The sequence below is a fragment of the Lampris incognitus genome, chromosome 7, assembly GCF_029633865.1.
Source record: "Lampris incognitus isolate fLamInc1 chromosome 7, fLamInc1.hap2, whole genome shotgun sequence".
NCBI classification, from domain to species: domain Eukaryota; kingdom Metazoa; phylum Chordata; class Actinopteri; order Lampriformes; family Lampridae; genus Lampris; species Lampris incognitus.
Genome location: NC_079217.1, coordinates 186263 through 212560, shown reverse-complemented (window position 1 = coordinate 212560; position 26298 = coordinate 186263). Strand labels below are relative to the sequence as shown.

Genomic DNA, 26298 nt, shown 5'->3' with positions numbered 1-26298 from the left:
ATCACACTAGTTCACCTGCTCTTTTTCTTTTTGTCAACCTTTAATTCATCTGTCTTTACTGCTCTGTCTGTCTGTCTGTCTGTCTGTCTGTCTGTCTGTCTGTCTGTCTGTCTGTCTGTCTGTCTGTCCCATCAGGATCCTGCTGACAGTGGTGGTAATCTTCCGGATCTTAATTGTGGCCATCGTGGGGGAGACGGTGTATGAGGACGAGCAGACCATGTTCATTTGCAACACCCTGCAGCCGGGCTGTAACCAGGCCTGCTATGACAAGGCCTTCCCCATCTCCCACATCCGCTACTGGGTGTTTCAGATCATCTTAGTGTGCACTCCCAGCCTCTGCTTCATAACCTACTCGGTCCACCAGTCTGCCAAGCAGAGGGACAGGCGCTACTCCTTCCTCTATCCCATACTGGAGAGGGACTACGGTGCGAGGGACGGGGCGCGGAAGCTCCGTAACATCAACGGAATCCTGGTGCAGCACGGCGGCGACAGCGGCGGAGGGAAGGAGGAGCCTGACTGCCTGGAGGTGAAGGAGATCCCGAACGCGCCGCGCGGCCTCACCCACGGGAAGAATTCCAAGGTGCGCCGGCAAGAAGGGATCTCTCGCTTCTACATCATTCAGGTGGTGTTCCGAAACGCCCTGGAGATCGGCTTCTTGGCGGGCCAGTACTTCCTGTACGGCTTCAGCGTGCCTGGGATTTTCGAGTGTGACCGCTACCCGTGTTTGAAGGAGGTCGAGTGCTATGTGTCCAGGCCCACGGAAAAGACTGTTTTCCTGGTGTTCATGTTCGCTGTGAGTGGAATCTGTGTGGTTCTCAACCTGGCAGAGCTCAACCACCTGGGCTGGCGGAAGATCAAGGCGGCCATTAGAGGCGTACAGGCACGCAGGAAGTCCATCTGCGAGATCAGGAAGAAGGACATGGCGCACCTGTCGCAGCCACCCAACCTGGGACGCACGCAGTCCAGCGAATCAGCTTATGTCTGAGGAGGAAGAGGAGTTGTGCACAGGGAAGAGTAGGAGTGGAATGAATGTGCCAGAAAAAGAGAGAATTTATTATAATGTTTTATTTCATGAAGAAGGCGGTGAGGTCCAGTGTGAAAGGACCTGTCCTCGGCGGAGGCGGTGGATGAGACGGAGTGAAGTGGAATGTAAAAGAAGACCAAGCCGTCAACTCTCTGACAGTGACTGAACGGCGTCAGAAGAAAACTGGCCCAGGGGAAAAAGAAGGACGGTCTCCTGGGAAATTAAGAAGGACTTGCGAACTGGCCAAGGACAATTTGATCAAAGACATTTTGTGGAGGAAAGAAGACATTTCAACTGCCATGGAATGTTTTATACATTTCTCTTAAAAGCAACAACAACACCTTTCAATTCCCCTCTCCTGGTACCTCCAGTTGCTTTCAATGGGAGGATTTTTTTCTCAAAGGACTGGGTGATGAGAGAGAGAGAGAGAGAGAGAGAGAGAGAGAGAGAGAGAGAGAGAGAGAGAGAGAGAGAGAGAGAGAGAGAGAGAGAGAGAGAGAGAGAGAGAGAGAGAGAGAGAGACAGAGACAGAGACAGAGAGAGAGAGAGACAGAGACAGAGAGGCAGACAGCAGACAGACAGACAGATGGAATAGTGAAGTGAACAGACATGAAGAGATGAGAAGAGGGAAAACGAAGGGCGAGTTGAGGAGAAGAGAAAAGAGGAGATGATAAAGGAGGAGACACTGTTTACCATCCCACTGGGGTGCAGGGGTGGAGTGGGGGGTTGCAAGGACATCAGAAGATGGTGTTGCCATTTGATGTAAACCGTGGTGCTTCTCCTCTGGACTTTGTCAGCACTGCTGAAAGAAGGAGGGACAGGAAAGAGGAGAGCAGGACTAGGAGGGACATGAAGGGGAAGACTGAGGGCATTATTTAAAAAGCGAGCGGAAGAACTGTCAAGACCATGATGGACGAGAGAGCGAGAGAGAGAGAGAGAGAGAGAGAGAGCGAGAGAGCGAGAGAGAGCGAGAGAGAGAGAGAGAGAGAGAGAGAGAGAGAGAGAGAGAGAGAGAGCATTACTTACTGCTTTCTAAGAGAACGCGTGAAACAGCTAGTGGTGGGGGTGGGGGAGGGGGGAGGGGGAGGGATGGGGGCTACAAGGAGCTGGAGAAATCTGCCTCGGATCAGTGTCAGCCCGTTTGAACGCTGTCACCGGCCAAAGCAACTCCTGGCCCAGCGGGAGAGTGATGGTGTTTATGTTTTGTCTCTTGGCAAAATATGGTCGTAACACAAACACAGGGAGTACCAGAAACACTTCTCTCCTCCTCTGTCCTCCCTCTCTCCTCTCCTCTCTCCCTCGCTCTACTCTCCTCTCTCCTCTCCCTCTCTCTACTCTACTCTCCTCTCCTCTCTCTCTCCACTCCTCTCCTTCTCTCTACTCTCCCTCCCTCTACTCTCCTCTCTCCTCTCCTCCTCTGTCCTCCCTCTCTCCTCCCTCTCTCCTCTCCTCTCTCCTCTCCTCCTCTGTCCTCCCTCGCTCTACTCTCCTCTCTCCTCTCCTCTCCTCCTCTGTCCTCCCTCTCTCATCTCCTCTCTCTCTCTCTCCCTCGCTCTCCTCTCCTCTCCTCTCCTCTCCTCTCCTCTCCTCTCCTCTCCTCTCCTCTCCTCTCCTCTCTCTCCTCTCTGGCAGCTATATAGTGCAGGTCTTTGGACGACAGTAACGTCTCCAGCTCCTCTTCCTCAGTGTAAACTCGAGAGAGGAACTAATGAACAGACAGACAAATGGACACACAGCGTGCAAACGCCCCCCTCCCCTCCACCCCCCTCCACCCCCCTTACAAGCACAAACCAACGTTCCCTCCCGGCTCTTTGCTCCAGCCTTCCGGTGCACTGAGGGGAACGAGTCGGAGGAGGAGAAAGAAGAGAAAGAAGAAGACCCGTGAGCCGGAGCAGGGAGGCGACTCGATCGTTTTATTGATATTTTAAGCGACTTTTATAAATTATATCACAACGAGTAATGTTTTTTTTTGTGAAAGAGAAGGTGCCATCCTTTAGATATTTAATTATTGTTTGAAATTTAAATAGAATATAACATAAATATATTATTTAACCACTTAGGATAAGTCAAAATAGATTTATTTATCTTTGCAGGGTTTTGGTTTGGGAATTCAGATGTGCAAATTGTCTGTCGATTTTTTTTGTTTTTTGTTTTGCTTTTTATTCCAAATAATTTCTCACTGACGGCGGCAGGTTCTCTGAGCGCGTGAGCTCTCTGCTCTGATCATATTAACATTGTGCAACCCATTTTTTCTGCAAACAACACAGAAATCATGTACTTTCTTCTCCTAAACACTCTTTCATAACCTTTTCATGCTGGAGTTGCAGCAACGCCGTGCAGCTGCTGAGTACAGCATCAGTATGGGCCATGTTTTTGAAAGGAGCACTTCCACAAAGAGCCGTGGCATATTTAAAAAAACAGAAACAAAAAGAAAAGAAATCCTTTGTACAATGCTAGAGGTATCTTAGGCCTGTGGGCCACCTGAGCAGGCAGGTTCACACAAGGCAGTATTGCTTGAATGATCAAGCTGTGTGTCTGATGATTAGTAACTCTCAGGACAGTCGCGTGTTTGAGTCTTGGCGGTTATACCTTCTGCATCCCCCTCCTACCTTGCAATTAGCATGCATGCCTTTAAAGAGAAAAGAAAAGGAATGAAATGAAAAGATTAAGGAGAGACCAATGTTGCACCTTGATTTGATAGATGGGCAGGAGAGTGGAGGACTGAAGGAACTCAAGTTGGGGAACAAAACAAAAAAAAAAGCCAAGTGTCAGACCTGCAATACCACACGCAAACACACAAACATGAAAACACTTGCTGGGGGCAGTGAAGCGAGAGAGCTAATAACTGCTGCAAACCTGGGAGACCAGATGCAGGGACACTCAGACCTACATTATGTGGTGTCCTTCACTTAACCAACATGCTTGCACACACACACACACACACACACGTCCATGAGCCATTAAGGCGGATCAGGCTGAGCAGAGGTTCCTGGCGTGGCACGCTGTTGCCCCCCCGCTTGTTTAGTTGGCGGCTCTTGCTGGGATCACATGCTAACACTAACTGGAAACACATGCAGACAAATGAGGTCCAAGCTAAACAACATTACTTTTAGTTTGAGTAAGTGCAGCACAACTTTATCGTACTGGCCCGGAGACAGACGCTGACAGTGGGTGTTTGCATTGCAGTGACAGTGTCTTGGCAATCGCTCCACCCGGGATCCCAAGATGCCTCCCACAGCTGACGTAAACAGAGCTAAGGCTGAACGTCAGCATGGGAAGACTGCCTCTGTCCATGAATGTGTGTGCTTGTGTATGTGTTTGAAGACAGAGAGAGAGTCTGTATTGCATGTGAATGGGTTCTCCCTCCTCCTACTTTTCTTTTCTAAATGGGGCCACACCTTGAAAGGTCTCTCAGCCGATCTGTGAGGCGCCATCACTCTATTTTGCCCCACAAGAGCTTTAAATACAGCAGCAAGGGCACCTTGGAGAGTAAAATGTCCTCCGGCCTACAGGTTGCCACTGCATTCCTGTTGAACGGCTTCACTTACTGTTTCCTGTGCTTGCCCACAGGAAGTCACACTGATAAGTCTTGAGAATTATGGGGGTGTCTCCTCTACTGTTAAATACTAAAAAGACTTCAAGGAGCTCTCAAGGAGCATGTCAACAGCATTGCCAGGGATAAGGGTTTGAGTCCTCCTTCAGGCCCATACGTTAAAACGTATACACTCACAGCACTTGTGTGGTGCTGTGGATAAAAGCATCTGCCAAACAGAAGATACGTCTTGACAAAGAACAGCTTTTTATCATCGTTACTCACACGAGGTAGGGCGACTCAAAACCTAAACACCACTAGCTTGCTGTGGCCACAGTCAGTTGGCAGGACATAAGCTAACAGCTAATGTGGCAGAGCAAATCCTCCCACTCCACCCGTCTCTCCTGTCATGATATCAGTGATTCCAACAGTAAAGGTGGCGATAATCCCTGGACTTAGACCCCTCTAAGGATCTCCGTGGTGCTCAGCGAGGTGCACACCATGTTCTTGGAGAGACAGATTTACTGACCGGTGGCTCTGAATCCTAATAATAGAGGCTAAGGATTGGAGTCCCCTCAGTTAGCCCCAATTCTGCATCTGTGCCGAGAGCTTAAGTGCTGACCTTCAGTTGATGGGCCAAGCCAACCTGATGTACACACACACCTGCTGTGTGGTCACTGGACAGCATAGTACAGAACAGTTCAGTACACTGTGCAGGTCACTGGCAACAGGTATGAAAGTTACCATTTGTTCACCGTAGCTCAACATATGCAGATAAACGCTCCACACGACAAGCAACATGTGTACATGTGCCCTCTAGACAACAAACTGAGGAAACTAAGATCTGGGAACAACAGTTTGACTTCGAGTTCTCTGCAGTCTGGTCTCATACAGGTTGTATGCACACAAACACACTGTTGTGTTTGCACACGGCAGCAATATAGACGATAATGACTTGTCGCAGCTTTCTACAATTTGCTTTTTCCTGCATTAGCTGTTGACTCTCCGCTCTTCACAGCCACGCCGCTATGAGCCAAGTTGTATTGTTGGTGGGTACACACCCCGAGTCCGAGCTGGCTCCAGCTCTTCCTCCAGTCCACTACACACCCCGAGTCCGAGCTGGCTCCAGCTCTTCCTCCAGTCCACTACACACCCCGAGTCCGAGCTGGCTCCAGCTCTTCCGCCAGTCCACTACACACCCCGAGTCCGAGCTGGCTCCAGCTCTTCCTCCAGTCCACTACACACCCCGATTCCGAGCTGGCTCCAGCTCTTCCTCCAGTCCACTACACACCCCGAGTCCGAGCTGGCTCCAGCTCTTCCTCCAGTCCACTACACACCCCGAGTCCGAGCTGGCTCCAGCTCTTCCTCCAGTCCACTACTCACCCCGAGTCCGAGCTGGCTCCAGCTCTTCCTCCAGTCCACTACTCACCCCGAGTCCGAGCTGGCTCCAGCTCTTCCTCCAGTCCACTACACACCCCGAGTCCGAGCTGGCTCCAGCTCTTCCTCCAGTCCACTACACACCCCGAGTCCGAGCTGGCTCCAGCTCTTCCTCCAGTCCACTACACACCCCGAGTCCGAGCTGGCTCCAGCTCTTCCTCCAGTCCACTACACACCCCGAGTCCGAGCTGGCTCCAGCTCTTCCTCCAGTCCACTACACACCCCGAGTCCGAGCTGGCTCCAGCTCTTCCTCCAGTCCACTACTCACCCCGAGTCCGAGCTGGCTCCAGCTCTTCCTCCAGTCCACTACACACCCCGAGTCCGAGCTGGCTCCAGCTCTTCCTCCAGTCCACTACACACCCCGAGTCCGAGCTGGCTCCAGCTCTTCCTCCAGTCCACTACTCTCCACAGTCCACTTTTCTACACGTCAATGTGAAAGTTAACTACGCAACTTCTCTTTTCTCATCTGTTTACCTTTCTAACTTGTGGATTCATTTGTTGTCGGTTGCTCTTTTTGTACAGTGACATATCAAAAGAAAAAAAGTTTGTTTTTATGTAAAGGAACAAAACATTTTTCAAAGTGCGAAACCAAGGGTAAAATGTTTGAACAGAAGCCTAGCAGAGAATGTGATGTGTTTCCTCCCTTGCCAAAGTGATTTACAAAATGACATGAGCTTTCAAAGGATTTAAAGGATCACAAAAGAAGGATGCATGTGTGATGGCTATAACAAGCATGTCTCTACTGTTCTTGAAGAGAGCCTTTAAGAAGAAACCTTTTTTAGTCCAAACCTAGGTGATAAGCTATGAAGTCTTGATGCCAAGTGTCGACTAGACCGAACTCCTTTCAGACAGTATGGAGCCAACCGCACAGACGCTTCACGGTATTACAGCTCCTTAATCTCCGGCTCAGCCGGCAGAATGCTGGGACCACGCTACCAAACTGCCCACGTGGAGGAATCCCTCCACAACATGTACACACACCTGTGTGTGTTTTACTGAAGCAGGTGCTGTCCATTTGTAAGCCAAACAGTTTATTGTAGCTTCATGCCCACGATACTGTGAGTATGTGTAGGAGTACACAAGAATAGAGGTCAGAGGTCAGTGAGAGGCAACACTCAACAGCACGTCTGACCGCAACACTTCTGACGGACCATTCCGGGGTTGGCCCAGCGTCTGATCATCTCGTCATTTAAAACTTCTTAAAACAGGCGTCCGGGTGGCGTGGCGGTCTACTCCGTTGCCTACCACCATGGGGATTGGGACGCCTGTTCGGGATGGGGGGAATAGCGTGATCCTCCCATGCGCTATGTCACCCTGGTGAAACTCCTCACTGTCAGGTGAAAAGAACTCCACATGTATGGGGGGAGGCATGTGGTAGTCTGCAGCCCTCCCTGGATCAGCAGAGGGGGTGGAGCAGAGACCGGGGTGGCTCGGAAGAGTGGGGTAATTGGCCAAGTACAACTGGGGAGAAAAAGGGGGAAATATCCAAAAGAAAAAAAAGCTTGATTAGAGCGTCAGCGAATCCTTGTTATGACGCAGCGGTGACCTGTTGAGGTGCCTCATGCCGGCTGCAGCATCACAGGGCACAGACCCAACGACCCCAGACTCAGGAAAGACAACACACAACCGCTGCTCTTACATCAGCTCTTCTGTAGCGGCATGACTGTTTCTGATAAGACTTTTATACAAACGGTAGCAACTCCTGTCAGCATGCTTCCCAACACCACCATACTGCCCTGCCGGCCCAGTACACCCTCTCCAACCGCATTAGTCGCCTGCTGGTGCTATCGAGGATGGAGGCGTGGCAGTGTATCTGCACGGCAGGGATGGTGGTCTTCATGAAGATCTGCTGCCGTGGGCGAGACAAAGTGTGTCGGGCCATGTTTTCAGGGTCAACAGGAACGCAGTTAGCTGTCAGCTCTTATTTGATCCACCAGGTATCGAAAATGAGTTTTGGATGGCTATTTCTGTTTAGGCAAACTATTAACAACAGTCATCATTGGATCTAAAGGACCCAGTTCCTTTACCGGGACAAAGAGAAAGAAGAGATTCAGTAAAGCCAACAGAGTAACCTGCTGTACCAAGACTGGTACACTTAAGTGGACTTAGTAATCCCCTTCCTTTGTAGCATCCCAAACTGGTAAACCTTAAGTACAACGCAGATATATCCCGCTCACGCTCCGCGTACAGGAATGTTCCGGGGCTTCAATCTCACCACATGATTTAAAAAAAAGAAAAGGACCACATTTTTTAAAAAGAGTTTTGAAACTTGATTTGGCACGTCTCTCATCTGGTACATCCTCCCTACGAGTCATCAAAGAGGCCGACGGTGATTAAATAACGTTGCCTATATGGTGGCACACCCACGAGAACCACACGTTTCACTGTCAACACCTTCACTTCCTGTGAATTCACTGCATGGTAGAGTCCGGGGACCTGTCTGTCTGACATGACACCGTCCTCATTCTGTCCACTAGGTGAGGAACCACACGTTTCACTGTCAACACCTTCACTTCCTGTGAATTCACTGCATGGTAGAGTCAGGATACCTGTCTGTCTGACATGACACCGTCCTCATTCTGTCCACTATGTGAGGAACCACACGTTTCACTGTCAACACCTTCACTTCCTGTGAATTCACTGCATGGTAGAGTCAGGACACCTGTCTGTCTGACATGACACCGTCCTCATTCTGTCCACTATGTGAGGAACCACACGTTTCACTGTCAACACTGCCACTTCCTGTGAATTCACTGCATGGTAGAGTCAGGGGACCTGTCTGTCTGACATGACACCGTCCTCATTCTGTCCACTATGTGAGGAACCACACGTTTCACTGTCAACACCTTCACTTCCTGTGAATTCACTGCATGGTAGAGTCCGGGGACCTGTCTGTCTGACAAGACACCGTCCTCATTCTGTCCACTAGGTGAGGAACCACACGTTTCACTGTCAACACCTTCACTTCCTGTGAATTCACTGCATGGTAGAGTCAGGACACCTGTCTGTCTGACATGACACCGTCCTCATTCTGTCCACTAGGTGAGGAACCACACGTTTCACTGTCAACACCTTCACTTCCTGTGAATTCACTGCATGGTAGAGTCAGGATACCTGTCTGTCTGACATGACACCGTCCTCATTCTGTCCACTATGTGAGGAACCACACGTTTCACTGTCAACACTGCCACTTCCTGTGAATTCACTGCATGGTAGAGTCAGGGGACCTGTCTGTCTGACATGACACCGTCCTCATTCTGTCCACTATGTGAGGAACCACACGTTTCACTGTCAACACTGCCACTTCCTGTGAATTCACTGCATGGTAGAGTCAGGACACCTGTCTGTCTGACATGACACCGTCCTCATTCTGTCCACTATGTGAGGAACCACACGTTTCACTGTCAACACCTTCACTTCCTGTGAATTCACTGCATGGTAGAGTCAGGGGACCTGTCTGTCTGACATGACACCGTCCTCATTCTGTCCACTATGTGAGGAACCACACGTTTCACTGTCAACACCTTCACTTCCTGTGAATTCACTGCATGGTAGAGTGAGGGGACCTGTCTGTCTGACATGACACCGTCCTCATTCTGTCCACTATGTGAGGAACCACACGTTTCACTGTCAACATCTTCACTTCCTGTGAATTCACTGCATGGTAGAGTGAGGGGACCTGTCTGTCTGACATGACACCGTCCTCGTTCTGTCCACTATGTGAGGAACCACACGTTTCACTGTCAACACTGCCACTTCCTGTGAATTCACTGCATGGTAGAGTCAGGACACCTGTCTGTCTGACATGACACCGTCCTCATTCTGTCCACTATGTGAGGAACCACACGTTTCACTGTCAACACCTTCACTTCCTGTGAATTCACTGCATGGTAGAGTCAGGGGACCTGTCTGTCTGACATGACACCGTCCTCATTCTGTCCACTATGTGAGGAACCACACGTTTCACTGTCAACACCTTCACTTCCTGTGAATTCACTGCATGGTAGAGTCAGGACACCTGTCTGTCTGACATGACAACGTCCTCATTCTGTCCACTATGTGAGGAACCACACGTTTCACTGTCAACACCTTCACTTCCTGTGAATTCACTGCATGGTAGAGTCAGGACACCTGTCTGTCTGACATGACACCGTCCTCATTCTGTCCACTATGTGAGGAACCACACGTTTCACTGTCAACATCTTCACTTCCTGTGAATTCACTGCATGGTAGAGTCAGGGGACCTGTCTGTCTGACATGACACCATCCTCATTCTGTCCACTAGGTGAGGAACCACACGTTTCACTGTCAACACCTTCACTTCCTGTGAATTCACTGCATGGTAGAGTGAGGGGACCTGTCTGTCTGACATGACACCGTCCTCATTCTGTCCACTATGTGAGGAACCACACGTTTCACTGTCAACATCTTCACTTCCTGTGAATTCACTGCATGGTAGAGTGAGGGGACCTGTCTGTCTGACATGACACCGTCCTCGTTCTGTCCACTATGTGAGGAACCACACGTTTCACTGTCAACACTGCCACTTCCTGTGAATTCACTGCATGGTAGAGTCAGGACACCTGTCTGTCTGACATGACACCGTCCTCATTCTGTCCACTATGTGAGGAACCACACGTTTCACTGTCAACACCTTCACTTCCTGTGAATTCACTGCATGGTAGAGTCAGGGGACCTGTCTGTCTGACATGACACCGTCCTCATTCTGTCCACTATGTGAGGAACCACACGTTTCACTGTCAACACCTTCACTTCCTGTGAATTCACTGCATGGTAGAGTCAGGACACCTGTCTGTCTGACATGACAACGTCCTCATTCTGTCCACTATGTGAGGAACCACACGTTTCACTGTCAACACCTTCACTTCCTGTGAATTCACTGCATGGTAGAGTCAGGACACCTGTCTGTCTGACATGACACCGTCCTCATTCTGTCCACTATGTGAGGAACCACACGTTTCACTGTCAACATCTTCACTTCCTGTGAATTCACTGCATGGTAGAGTCAGGGGACCTGTCTGTCTGACATGACACCATCCTCATTCTGTCCACTAGGTGAGGAACCACACGTTTCACTGTCAACACTGCCACTTCCTGTGAATTCACTGCATGGTAGAGTCAGGGGACCTGTCTGTCTGACATGACACCATCCTCATTCTGTCCACTAGGTGAGGAACCACACGTTTCACTGTCAACACTGCCACTTCCTGTGAATTCACTGCATGGTAGAGTCAGGACACCTGTCTGTCTGACATGACACCGTCCTCGTTCTGTCCACTATGTGAGGAACCACACGTTTCACTGTCAACACTGCCACTTCCTGTGAATTCACTGCATGGTAGAGTCAGGACACCTGTCTGTCTGACATGACACCGTCCTCATTCTGTCCACTATGTGAGGAACCACACGTTTCACTGTCAACACCTTCACTTCCTGTGAATTCACTGCATGGTAGAGTCAGGGGACCTGTCTGTCTGACATGACACCGTCCTCATTCTGTCCACTATGTGAGGAACCACACGTTTAACTGTCAACACCTTCACTTCCTGTGAATTCACTGCATGGTAGAGTCAGGACACCTGTCTGTCTGACATGACACCGTCCTCATTCTGTCCACTATGTGAGGAACCACACGTTTCACTGTCAACACTGCCACTTCCTGTGAATTCACTGCATGGTAGAGTCAGGACACCTGTCTGTCTGACATGACACCGTCCTCGTTCTGTCCACTATGTGAGGAACCACACGTTTCACTGTCAACACCTTCACTTCCTGTGAATTCACTGCATGGTAGAGTCAGGGGACCTGTCTGTCTGACATGACACCGTCCTCATTCTGTCCACTATGTGAGGAACCACACGTTTCACTGTCAACACCTTCACTTCCTGTGAATTCACTGCATGGTAGAGTCAGGGGACCTGTCTGTCTGACATGACACCGTCCTCATTCTGTCCACTATGTGAGGAACCACACGTTTCACTGTCAACACCTTCACTTCCTGTGAATTCACTGCATGGTAGAGTCAGGACACCTGTCTGTCTGACATGACACCGTCTTCATTCTGTCCACTATGTGAGGAACCACACGTTTCACTGTCAACACTGCCACTTCCTGTGAATTCACTGCATGGTAGAGTCAGGACACCTGCCTGTCTGACATGACACCGTCCTCATTCTGTCCACTATGTGAGGAACCACATGTTTCACTGTCAACACCTTCACTTCCTGTGAATTCACTGCATGGTAGAGTCAGGAGACCTGTCTGTCTGACATGACACCGTCCTCATTCTGTCCACTATGTGAGGAACCACACGTTTCACTGTCAACACTGCCACTTCCTGTGAATTCACTGCATGGTAGAGTCAGGACACCTGCCTGTCTGACATGACACCGTCCTCGTTCTGTCCACTATGTGAGGAACCACACGTTTAACTGTCAACACCTTCACTTCCTGTGAATTCACTGCATGGTAGAGTCAGGGGACCTGTCTGTCTGACATGACACCGTCCTCATTCTGTCCACTAGGTGAGGAACCACACGTTTCACTGTCAACATCTTCACTTCCTGTGAATTCACTGCATGGTAGAGTCAGGACACCTGTCTGTCTGACATGACACCGTCCTCATTCTGTCCACTATGTGAGGAACCACACGTTTCACTGTCAACACCTTCACTTCCTGTGAATTCACTGCATGGTAGAGTCAGGAGACCTGTCTGTCTGACATGACACCGTCCTCATTCTGTCCACTATGTGAGGAACCACACGTTTCACTGTCAACACCTTCACTTCCTGTGAATTCACTGCATGGTAGAGTCAGGAGACCTGTCTGTCTGACATGACACCGTCCTCATTCTGTCCACTAGGTGAGGAACCACACGTTTAACTGTCAACACCTTCACTTCCTGTGAATTCACTGCATGGTAGAGTCAGGAGACCTGTCTGTCTGACATGACACCGTCCTCATTCTGTCCACTATGTGAGGAACCACACGTTTCACTGTCAACACCTTCACTTCCTGTGAATTCACTGCATGGTAGAGTCAGGAGACCTGTCTGTCTGACATGACACCGTCCTCATTCTGTCCACTATGTGAGGAACCACACGTTTCACTGTCAACACCTTCACTTCCTGTGAATTCACTGCATGGTAGAGTCAGGGGACCTGTCTGTCTGACATGACACCGTCCTCATTCTGTCCACTATGTGAGGAACCACACGTTTAACTGTCAACACCTTCACTTCCTGTGAATTCACTGCATGGTAGAGTCAGGGGACCTGTCTGTCTGACATGACACCGTCCTCATTCTGTCCACTAGGTGAGGAACCACACGTTTCACTGTCAACATCTTCACTTCCTGTGAATTCACTGCATGGTAGAGTCAGGACACCTGTCTGTCTGACATGACACCGTCCTCATTCTGTCCACTATGTGAGGAACCACACGTTTCACTGTCAACACCTTCACTTCCTGTGAATTCACTGCATGGTAGAGTCAGGAGACCTGTCTGTCTGACATGACACCGTCCTCATTCTGTCCACTATGTGAGGAACCACACGTTTCACTGTCAACACCTTCACTTCCTGTGAATTCACTGCATGGTAGAGTCAGGAGACCTGTCTGTCTGACATGACACCGTCCTCATTCTGTCCACTAGGTGAGGAACCACACGTTTAACTGTCAACACCTTCACTTCCTGTGAATTCACTGCATGGTAGAGTCAGGAGACCTGTCTGTCTGACATGACACCGTCCTCATTCTGTCCACTATGTGAGGAACCACACGTTTCACTGTCAACACCTTCACTTCCTGTGAATTCACTGCATGGTAGAGTCAGGAGACCTGTCTGTCTGACATGACACCGTCCTCATTCTGTCCACTATGTGAGGAACCACACGTTTCACTGTTAACACCTTCACTTCCTGTGAATTCACTGCATGGTAGAGTCAGGGGACCTGTCTGTCTGACATGACACCGTCCTCATTCTGTCCACTATGTGAGGAACCACACGTTTCACTGTCAACACCTTCACTTCCTGTGAATTCACTGCATGGTAGAGTCAGGACACCTGTCTGTCTGACATGACACCGTCTTCATTCTGTCCACTATGTGAGGAACCACACGTTTCACTGTCAACACTGCCACTTCCTGTGAATTCACTGCATGGTAGAGTCAGGAGACCTGTCTGTCTGACATGACACCGTCCTCATTCTGTCCACTATGTGAGGAACCACACGTTTCACTGTCAACACCTTCACTTCCTGTGAATTCACTGCATGGTAGAGTCAGGGGACCTGTCTGTCTGACATGACACCGTCCTCATTCTGTCCACTATGTGAGGAACCACACGTTTCACTGTCAACACCTTCACTTCCTGTGAATTCACTGCATGGTAGAGTCAGGGGACCTGTCTGTCTGACATGACACCGTCCTCATTCTGTCCACTATGTGAGGAACCACACGTTTCACTGTCAACACCTTCACTTCCTGTGAATTCACTGCATGGTAGAGTCAGGACACCTGTCTGTCTGACATGACACCGTCCTCATTCTGTCCACTATGTGAGGAACCACACGTTTCACTGTCAACACCTTCACTTCCTGTGAATTCACTGCATGGAAGAGTCAGGACACCTGCCTGTCTGACATGACACCGTCCTCGTTCTGTCCACTATGTGAGGAACCACACGTTTAACTGTCAACACCTTCACTTCCTGTGAATTCACTGCATGGTAGAGTCAGGACACCTGTCTGTCTGACATGACACCGTCCTCATTCTGTCCACTATGTGAGGAACCACACGTTTCACTGTCATTATCTTCACTTCCTGTGAATTCACTGCATGGTAGAGTGAGGGGACCTGTCTGTCTGACATGACACCGTCCTCATTCTGTCCACTATGTGAGGAACCACACGTTTCACTGTCAACACCTTCACTTCCTGTGAATTCACTGCATGGTAGAGTCAGGAGACCTGTCTGTCTGACATGACACCGTCCTCATTCTGTCCACTATGTGAGGAACCACACGTTTCACTGTCAACACTGCCACTTCCTGTGAATTCACTGCATGGTAGAGTCAGGAGACCTGTCTGTCTGACATGACACCGTCCTCATTCTGTCCACCATGTGAGGAACCACACGTTTCACTCTCAACATCTTCACTTCCTGTGAATTCACTGCATGGTAGAGTCAGGGGACCTGTCTGTCTGACATGACACCGTCCTCATTCTGTCCACTAGGTGAGGAACCACACGTTTAACTGTCAACACCTTCACTTCCTGTGAATTTACTGCATGGTAGAGTCAGGGGACCTCTCTGTCTGACAGTACACCGTCCTCATTCTGTCCACTATGTGAGGAACCACACGTTTCACTGTCAACACTGCCACTTCCTGTGAATTCACTGCATGGTAGAGTCAGGAGACCTGTCTGTCTGACATGACACCGTCCTCATTCTGCCCACTATGTGAGGAACCACACGTTTCACTGTCAACATCTTCACTTCCTGTGAATTCACTGCATGGTAGAGTCAGGGGACCTGTCTGTCTGACATGACACCGTCCTCATTCTGTCCACTATGTGAGGAACCACACGTTTCACTGTCAACACCTTCACTTCCTGTGAATTCACTGCATGGTAGAGTCAGGAGACCTGTCTGTCTGACATGACACCGTCCTCATTCTGTCCACTATGTGAGGAACCACACGTTTCACTGTCAACACTGCCACTTCCTGTGAATTCACTGCATGGTAGAGTCAGGACACCTGTCTGTCTGACATGACACCGTCCTCATTCTGTCCACTATGTGAGGAACCACACGTTTCACTGTCAACACTGCCACTTCCTGTGAATTCACTGCATGGTAGAGTCAGGGGACCTGTCTGTCTGACAGTACACCGCCCTCATTCTGTCCACTAGGTGAGGAACCACACGTTTCATTGTCAACATCTTCACTTCCTGTGAATTCACTGCATGGTAGAGTCAGGGGACCTGTCTGTCTGACAGTACACCGCCCTCATTCTGTCCACTATGTGAGGAACCACACGTTTAACTGTCAACACCTTCACTTCCTGTGAATTCACTGCATGGTAGAGTCAGGACACCTGTCTGTCTGACATGACACCGTCCTCATTCTGTCCACTATGTGAGGAACCACACGTTTCACTGTCAACACTGCCACTTCCTGTGAATTCACTGCATGGTAGAGTCAGGGGACCTGTCTGTCTGACATGACACCGTCCTCATTCTGTCCACTATGTGAGGAACCACACGTTTCACTGTCAACACTGCCACTTCCTGTGAATTCACTGCATGGTAGAGTCAGGGGACCTGTCTGTCTGACATGACACCGTCCTCATTCTGTCCACTATGTGAGGAACCACACGTTTCACTGTCAACACTGCCACTTCCTGTGAATTCACTGCATGGTAGAGTCAGGGGACCTGTCTGTCTGACATGACACCGTCCTCATTCTGTCCACTATGTGAGGAACCACACGTTTCACTGTCAACACTGCCACTTCCTGTGAATTCACTGCATGGTAGAGTCAGGGGACCTGTCTGTCTGACATGACACCGTCCTCATTCTGTCCACTATGTGAGGAACCACACGTTTCACTGTCAACACCTTCACTTCCTGTGAATTCACTGCATGGTAGAGTCAGGAGACCTGTCTGTCTGACATGACACCGTCCTCATTCTGTCCACTATGTGAGGAACCACACGTTTCACTGTCAACACTGCCACTTCCTGTGAATTCACTGCATGGTAGAGTCAGGACACCTGTCTGTCTGACATGACACCGTCCTCATTCTGTCCACTATGTGAGGAACCACACGTTTCACTGTCAACACTGCCACTTCCTGTGAATTCACTGCATGGTAGAGTCAGGGGACCTGTCTGTCTGACAGTACACCGCCCTCATTCTGTCCACTAGGTGAGGAACCACACGTTTCATTGTCAACATCTTCACTTCCTGTGAATTCACTGCATGGTAGAGTCAGGGGACCTGTCTGTCTGACAGTACACCGCCCTCATTCTGTCCACTATGTGAGGAACCACACGTTTAACTGTCAACACCTTCACTTCCTGTGAATTCACTGCATGGTAGAGTCAGGACACCTGTCTGTCTGACAGTACACCGTCCTCATTCTGTCCACTATGTGAGGAACCACACGTTTCACTGTCAACACTGCCACTTCCTGTGAATTCACTGCATGGTAGAGTCAGGGGACCTGTCTGTCTGACATGACACCGTCCTCATTCTGTCCACTATGTGAGGAACCACACGTTTCACTGTCAACACTGCCACTTCCTGTGAATTCACTGCATGGTAGAGTCAGGGGACCTGTCTGTCTGACATGACACCGTCCTCATTCTGTCCACTATGTGAGGAACCACACGTTTCACTGTCAACACTGCCACTTCCTGTGAATTCACTGCATGGTAGAGTCAGGGGACCTGTCTGTCTGACAGTACACCGCCCTCATTCTGTCCACTATGTGAGGAACCACACGTTTCACTGTCAACACTGCCACTTCCTGTGAATTCACTGCATGGTAGAGTCAGGAGACCTGTCTGTCTGACATGACACCGTCCTCATTCTGTCCACCATGTGAGGAACCACACGTTTCACTCTCAACATCTTCACTTCCTGTGAATTCACTGCATGGTAGAGTCAGGAGACCTGTCTGTCTGACATGACACCGTCCTCATTCTGCCCACTATGTGAGGAACCACACGTTTCACTGTCAACATCTTCACTTCCTGTGAATTCACTGCATGGTAGAGTCAGGGGACCTGTCTGTCTGACATGACACCGTCCTCATTCTGTCCACTATGTGAGGAACCACACGTTTCACTGTCAACACCTTCACTTCCTGTGAATTCACTGCATGGTAGAGTCAGGAGACCTGTCTGTCTGACATGACACCGTCCTCATTCTGTCCACTATGTGAGGAACCACACGTTTCACTGTCAACACTGCCACTTCCTGTGAATTCACTGCATGGTAGAGTCAGGACACCTGTCTGTCTGACATGACACCGTCCTCATTCTGTCCACTATGTGAGGAACCACACGTTTCACTGTCAACACCTTCACTTCCTGTGAATTCACTGCATGGTAGAGTCAGGGGACCTGTCTGTCTGACAGTACACCGCCCTCATTCTGTCCACTAGGTGAGGAACCACACGTTTCACTGTCAACATCTTCACTTCCTGTGAATTCACTGCATGGTAGAGTCAGGGGACCTGTCTGTCTGACAGTACACCGCCCTCATTCTGTCCACTATGTGAGGAACCACACGTTTAACTGTCAACACCTTCACTTCCTGTGAATTCACTGCATGGTAGAGTCAGGGGACCTGTCTGTCTGACAGTACACCGCCCTCATTCTGTCCACTATGTGAGGAAATGTCAACAAGCCTTCAACTGACATTTCATTTCGTTTTCTATCCTAAGTGCACCCCCTCCCGTCCTTCCTTTTTCGCTTCATTTTGTGCCGGTAACCCCCCCCCCCTCCACACACACACACACAGACAAGCTCATAACCACTTCAGTGTCCAGGGAGGGACCACTCAACTCTTTATTAATCTGTGAGGATATCAATAGAGGCTAGATCATCTGATTACACTGAGCGGCAGATCCAGACAGAATGGAATTTAAACTGACCAAATCGCTCGCCACACTTACATCTGTGTTCCGGCAATTTCTCACAGCAGCCATAGAGAGCAGAGGCTAAGAGGAGTGTTTAATTAAAAAAAAAAGAAAGAAAAAAAAGGATATCAGAGAAAGCCTATCTGCCTATCTCTCAGCAACCCGTTTCCAAACACACACACACACACACACACACACACACACACACACACACACACACACACACACACACACACACACACACACACACACCACTGCAAAGCACCAGCAACCATATACTAGCATCACCTGCTTCAAATCTGCTGTGGGATTTGAAACGTGTCTATGGTGTGAGAGACTGGTTGCTACGGTGATGGCGATGAGTGATAAAAGCTGGAAGATGATAGGTCGGAGGAATAGGATGGCAGGAATATGTTGAGCCTACATTTGGCCTGGCGGCTGTGTAACAGTCAGGAAAAAAGAGCCAATGTAAATTGATTAAAGATCTAATGTAGAAACGTGTCCTTCTTCAGCATCGCTTCTCAAACACTGTTTCTCCCACATCTGTATGGATGTAAAACATGGACTCAAAGAAAGGAAGGTTTAAAAACACTCAACCATACTCTGTCATTTTCAACTGAAATCTGTTGTTTTGGACTGCAGATTTTGTTTTGTATCTGATTGACCGTCTTCAGAGGTCCAGTGTATATTTCTGACTGTTGTACTGTACGTAAAGACTGAATAAAACCTTGAATGTTATCACATCTGGACAAGCCTTCTACTGCACATCTGTAGTGTGAATGTATGTGTTGAATGTGTGTGTCCAGGTGCATGAGAGTGTGTGTCTCTGCATGGAATAACGCATGGTTATGTGCAGCACCACTGTGTCGCCCCATGCTGCAGTAGGGCAACTGGACTGATAGAATCAGTCATATTCAAAAGCATTCAGTCATTTCACAGAACCATACAATTACGCTACAGTGCATGTGGACGGGCCTGTGCATGTCTGATTAAGTTCAGTTGGTGGACAGCTCCATGTGGACGGGCCTGTGCAGGCCTGGTTAAGTTCAGTTGGTGGACAGCACCATGTGGACGGGCCTGTGCAGGTCTGATTAAGTTCAGTTGGTGGACAGCACCATGTGGACGGGCCTGTGCAGGTCTGATTAAGTTCAGTTGGTGGACAGCTCCATGTGGACGGGCCTGTGCATGTCTGGTTAAGTTCACTTGGTGGACAGCTCCATGTGGACGGGCCTGTGCATGTCTGGTTAAGTTCACTTGGTGGACAGCACCATGTGGACGGGCCTGTGCATGTCTGGTTAAGTTCAGCTGGTGGACAGCTCCATGTGGACGGGCCTGTGCATGTCTGGTTAAGTTCAGTTGGTGGACAGCTCCATGTGGACGGGCCTGTGCATGTCAGGTTAAGTTCAGTTGGTGGACAGCTCCATGTGGACGGGCCTGTGCAGGTCTGATTAAGTTCAGTTGGTGGACAGCTCCATGTGGACGGGCCTGTGCATGTCTGATTAAGTTCAGTTGGTGGACAGCTCCATGTGGACGGGCCTGTGCAGGTCTGATTAAGTTCACTTGGTGGACAGCACCATGTGGACGGGCCTGTGCATGTCTGGTTAAGTTCACTTGGTGGACAGCTCCATGTGGACGGGCCTGTGCATGTCTGGTTAAGTTCAGCTGGGGGACAGCTCCATGTGGACGGGCCTGTGCAGGTCTGATTAAGTTCAGCCGGTGGACAGCACCATGTGGACGGGCCTGTGCATGTCTGATTAAGTTCAGTTGGTGGACAGCTCCATGTGGACGGGCCTGTGCATGTCTGGTTAAGTTCAGTTGGTGGACAGCTCCATGTGGACGGGCCTGTGCAGGTCTGATTAAGTTCACTTGGTGGACAGCACCATGTGGACGGGCCTGTGCAGGTCTGATTAAGTTCACTTGGTGGACAGCACCATGTGGACGGGCCTGTGCAGGTCTGATTAAGTTCAGTTGGTGGACAGCTCCATGTGGACGGGCCTGTGCATGTCTGGTTAAGTTCAGTTGGTGGACAGCTCCATGTGGACGGGCCTGTGCATGTCTGGTTAAGTTCAGTTGGTGGACAGCTCCATGTGGACGGGCCTGTGCAGGTCTGATTAAGTTCAGTTGGTGGACAGCACCATGTGGACGGGCCTGTGCATGTCTGATTAAGTTCAGTTGGTGGACAGCTCCATGTGGACGGGCCTGTGCATGTCTGGTTAAGTTCAGCTGGGGGACAGCACCATGTGGACGGGCCTGTGCATGTCTGGTTAAGTTCAGTTGGTGGACAGCTCCATGTGGACGGGCCTGTGCAGGTCTGATTAAGTTCAGTTGGTGGACAGCACCATGTGGACGGGCCTGTGCAGGTCTGATTAAGTTCAGTTGGTGGACAGCACCATGTGGACGGGCCTGTGCAGGTCTGATTAAGTTCAGTTGGTGGACAGCTCCATGTGGACGGGCCTGTGCATGTCAGGTTAAGTTCAGTTGGTGGACAGCTCCATGTGGACGGGCCTGTGCATGTCTGATTAAGTTCAGTTGGTGGACAGCTCCATGTGGACGGGCCTGTGCAGGTCTGATTAAGTTCAGTTGGTGGACAGCACCATGTGGACGGGCCTGTGCATGTCTGGTTAAGTTCAGCTGGTGGACAGCTCCATGTGGACGGGCCTGTGCATGTCTGGTTAAGTTCAGTTGGTGGACAGCACCATGTGGACGGGCCTGTGCATGTCTGGTTAAGTTCACTTGGTGGACAGCTCCATGTGGACGGGCCTGTGCAGGCCTGGTTAAGTTCAGCCGGTGGACAGCTCCATGTGGACGGGCCTGTGCATGTCTGGTTAAGTTCAGTTGGTGGACAGCTCCATGTGGACGGGCCTGTGCATGTCTGGTTAAGTTCAGCTGGTGGACAGCACCATGTGGACGGGCCTGTGCATGTCTGGTTAAGTTCAGCTGGTGGACAGCACCATGTGGACGGGCCTGTGCATGTCTGGTTAAGTTCAGTTGGTGGACAGCTCCATGTGGACGGGCCTGTGCAGGTCTGATTAAGTTCAGCTGGTGGACAGCTCCATGTGGACGGGCCTGTGCATGTCTGGTTAAGTTCAGTTGGTGGACAGCTCCATGTGGACGAGCCTGTGCAGGTCTGATTAAGTTCAGTTGGTGGACAGCTCCATGTGGACGGGCCTGTGCAGGCCTGGTTAAGATCAGTTGGTGGACAGCACCATGTCGACGGGCCTGTGCATGTCTGGTTAAGTTCACTTGGTGGACAGCTCCATGTGGACGGGCCTGTGCAGGTCTGGTTAAGTTCACTTGGTGGACAGCACCATGTGGACGGGCCTGTGCATGTCTGGTTAAGTTCAGTTGGTGGACAGCACCATGTGGACGGGCCTGTGCATGTCTGGTTAAGTTCAGTTGGTGGACAGCTCCATGTGGACGGGCCTGTGCAGGTCTGATTAAGTTCAGCTGGTGGACAGCACCATGTGGACGGGCCTGTGCAGGCCTGGTTAAGTTCAGTTGGTGGACAGCTCCATGTGGACGGGCCTGTGCATGTCTGGTTAAGTTCACTTGGTGGACAGCTCCATGTGGACGGGCCTGTGCATGTCTGGTTAAGTTCACTTGGTGGACAGCTCCATGTGGACGGGCCTGTGCATGTCTGGTTAAGTTCACTTGGTGGACAGCTCCATGTGGACGGGCCTGTGCATGTCTGGTTAAGTTCACTTGGTGGACAGCACCATGTGGATGGGCCTGTTCATGTCTGGTTAAGTTCAGTTGGTGGACATGTCCATGTAGACAGGCCTGGTGGACAGCTCCATGTGGACAGGCCTGTTCATGTCTGGTTAAGTTGAGTTGGTGGACAGCTCCATGTGGACAGGCCTGGTGGACAGCTCCATGTGGACAGGCCTTTGCAGGTCTAATTAAGTTCAGTTGGTGGACAGCTCCATGTGGACAGGCCTGGTGGACAGCTCCATGTGGACAGGCCTGGTGGACAGCTCCATGTGGACGGGCCTGTGCATGTCTGGTTAAGTTCAGTTGGTGGACAGCTCCATGTGGACAGGCCTGGTGGACAGCTCCATGTGGACAGGCCTAGTGGACAGGTCCATGTGGACGGGACTGTGCATGTCTGGTTAAGTTCAGTTGGTGGACAGCTCCATGTGGACAGGCCTGGTGGACAGCTCCATGTGGACAGGCTTGTGCAGGTCTGGTTAAGTTCAGCTGGTGGACAGCTCTGAAAGTCCAGGACTTTGGTAAAATAACGTTTCTGTTCTCAGCAGGGGACACTGAAACCTTTGGGCAAGATGAAAACCTTTAGACCATGGCCCTGATGAGGAGAGGACGGCGAAGGGGGGAGGAAGAGGGCATGTGTGTGCACGCGAGGGCAATCCTTTTATCCCCTAAACCACCCTTTACCCCTTACACCGCCCTCACCATCAGAAACTCCATTATGTCTACAGTTCAGGAATCTGCAACCTGTATGGATTATGCTGTCGTGTGTGTGTGTGTGTGTGTGTGTGTGTGTTTGTGTGTGTGTCCATCCCCCCACCCACCTTCTTCAACAGGGTCACATGGTGGCTGTGCTAGACTGGGATTGAAGGCTTGTTGCCACGGCGATAAGCCAGCTGGTAATATCTCTAAGCACAGCCAGGATTAATCTGCCAACAGATGGCCTGCTGCTCAGCATCACTTTCATACACACACACACACACACACACACACACACACACACACACACACACACACACACACACACACACACACAGTGGCTTCACCATCATCATCACCCTCTTACTCTTCAACATCTCTATAACCTCAACCTCCCAGGGCAGTGTAGAACTGCATGACTGCATACAGTCCCACAAACACACACACACGCACACACACACACACACACACACACACACACACACGTATACACACACAAACTCACCTATACACACACAGATAAGAACAACACATTGAAATGAGACATTTTCGCTTTCCTGCAAATCCCCCGTCACCATCACACAATCGTCACACAATCATCACCCGCAGCAGCAGCAACATCACCTCCTTTCTCCTGGGCCTGACGAGACAACCACCACATCATCTGAAGTCAACCCCTCATCCTTTCTTCATCATCATATTCATCACTTCTTCCATGAACTCTGCCACTAAGATCATTACTTATACAGCTGAAGATCAATACACTAGCCGGCTACTTAATACCCCCTAATGTCCTTCACGACTCCAGGGTGAAACACCCCCTCTATGAAACGCCCCCTCCTGTCCTTCATGACTCCAGGGTGAAACACCCCCTCTATGAAACGCCCCCTCCTGTCCTTCACGACTCCAGGGTGAAACACCCCCTCTATGAATCGCCCCCTCCTGTCCTTCACGACTCCAGGGTGAAACACCCCCTCTATGAAACGCCCCCTCCTGTCCTTCATGACTCCAGGGTGAAACACACCCTCCATGAAACGCCCCCTCCTGTCCTTCACGACTCCAGGGTGAAACACCCCTCTATGAAACGTCCCCTCCTGTCCATCACGACTCCAGGGTGAAACACCCCTCTATGAAACGCCCCCTCCTGTCCTTCACGACTCCAGGGTGAAACACCCCCTCTATGAAACGCCCCCTCCTGTCCTTCATGACTCCAGGGTGAAACACAACCACTATGAAACGCCCCCTCCTGTCCTTCACGACTCCAGGGTGAAACACCCCCTCTATGAAACGTCCCCTCCTGTCCATCATGACTCCAGGGTGAAACACCCCCTCTATGAAACGTCCCCTCCTGTCCATCACGACTCCAGGATAAAACACCCCCTCTATGAAACGCCCCCTCCTGTCCTTCACGACTCCAGGGTGAAACACCCCCTCTATGAAACGTCCCCTCCTGTCCTTCATGACTCCAGGATAAAACACCCCCTCTATGAATCGCCCCCTCCTGTCCTTCACGACTCCAGGGTGAAACACACCCTCTATGAAACGCCCCCTCCTGTCCATCATGACTCCAGGGTGAAACGCCCCCACTATGAAACGTCCCCTCCTGTCCTTCATGACTCCAGGATAAAACACCCCCTCTATGAAACGCCCCCTCCTGTCCTTCACGACTCCAGGGTAAAACACCCCCTCTATGAAACGCCCCCTCCTGTCCATCACGACTCCAGGGTAAAACACCCCCTCTATGAAACGCCCCCTCCTGTCCATCATGACTCCAGGGTGAAACACCCCCTCTATGAAACGTCCCCTCCTGTCCTTCATGACTCCAGGGTAAAACACCCCCTCTATGAAACGCCCCCTCCTGTCCTTCATGACTCCAGGGTAAAACACCCCTCTATGAAACGTCCCCTCCTGTCCTTCATGACTCCAGGATAAAACACCCCCTCTATGAAACGCCCCCTCCTGTCCTTCATGACTCCAGGGTAAAACACCCCTCTATGAAACGCCCCCTCCTGTCCTTCATGGTTCCAGGGTGAAACACCCCCTCTATGAAACGCCCCCTCCTGTCCATCACGACTCCAGGGTGAAACACCCCCTCTATGAAACGCCCCCTCCTGTCCTTCATGGTTCCAGGGTAAAACACCCCCTCTATGAAACGCCCCCTCCTGTCCATCACGACTCCAGGGTGAAACACCCTTCTATGAAACGTCCCCTCCTGTCCATCACGACTCCAGGGTGAAACACCCCTCTATGAAACGTCCCCTCCTGTCCATCACGACTCCAGGGTAAAACACCCCCTCTATGAAACGCCCCCTCCTGTCCATCACGACTCCAGGGTGAAACACCCCCTCTATGAAACGTCCCCTCCTGTCCTTCATGACTCCAGGGTAAAACACCCCCTCTATGAAACGCCCGCTCCTGTCCATCACGACTCCAGGGTGAAACACACCCTCTATGAAACGCCCCCTCCTGTCCTTCACGACTCCAGGGTGAAACACCCCCTCTATGAAACGCCCCCTCCTGTCCTTCATGACTCCAGGATAAAACACCCCCTCTATGAAACGCCCCCTCCTGTCCTTCATGACTCCAGGGTAAAACACCCCCTCTATGAAACGCCCCCTCCTGTCCATCACGACTCCAGGGTGAAACACCCCCTCTATGAAACGCCCCCTCCTGTCCTTCATGGTTCCAGGGTAAAACACCCCCTCTATGAAACGCCCCCTCCTGTCCATCACGACTCCAGGGTGAAACACCCCCTCTATGAAACGCCCCCTCCTGTCCTTCATGGTTCCAGGGTAAAACGCCCCCTTAAAACCCCCTGAGGCAAATTTGCCGTTCGTGTTATTGGGCTATACAAATAAAATGGACTTTAATTGATTCGAATAGGAGGCAGGTGCATGGTTGCATATTTATGCATAGTATGTGATGCAATTCAACGCAACAAACAGTTGTCGTTGAAACTACCACGCTGGGAGAGGGCGGCGTGTGTGGAACGAGGTTGAAACTACCACGCTGGGAGAGTGCGGCGTGTGTGGAACGAGGTTGAAACTACCGGGGTGGGAGAGTGCGGCGTGTGTGGAACGAGGTTGAAATTACCGGGAGGGAGAGGGCGGCGTGTGTGGAATGAGGTTGAAACCACCGGGGTGGAAGAGGGCGGCGTGTGTGGAACGAGGTTGAAACTACCGGGGTGGGAGAGGGCGGCGTGTGTGGAATGAGGTTGAAACTACCGGGT

General features: G+C 50.7%; 2 protein-coding genes across 2 annotated transcripts in view; both read left to right on the top strand.

The window, feature by feature from the left end:
* LOC130116120 (gap junction delta-2 protein) overlaps window positions 1-999 on the top strand; it is a 73891-nt gene extending 72892 nt beyond the window's left edge. The window contains exon 2 of the mRNA XM_056284069.1: window positions 136-999. Coding sequence (XP_056140044.1) covers window positions 136-985 — 850 coding nt within the window. The 3' untranslated portion in view covers window positions 986-999. The remainder of the gene's footprint in view (window positions 1-135) is intronic.
* A 4585-nt stretch (window positions 1000-5584) lies between these two features.
* LOC130115806 (uncharacterized) lies at window positions 5585-25888 on the top strand. Its single transcript, XM_056283650.1, has 6 exons — window positions 5585-6358; window positions 7703-7899; window positions 23929-24082; window positions 24183-24947; window positions 25048-25200; window positions 25301-25888. The coding sequence occupies exons 1-6, from the start codon at window positions 5585-5587 to the stop codon at window positions 25886-25888; spliced, it is 2631 nt and encodes an 876-aa protein (XP_056139625.1).
* The last annotated feature ends 410 nt before the right edge of the window (window positions 25889-26298 follow it).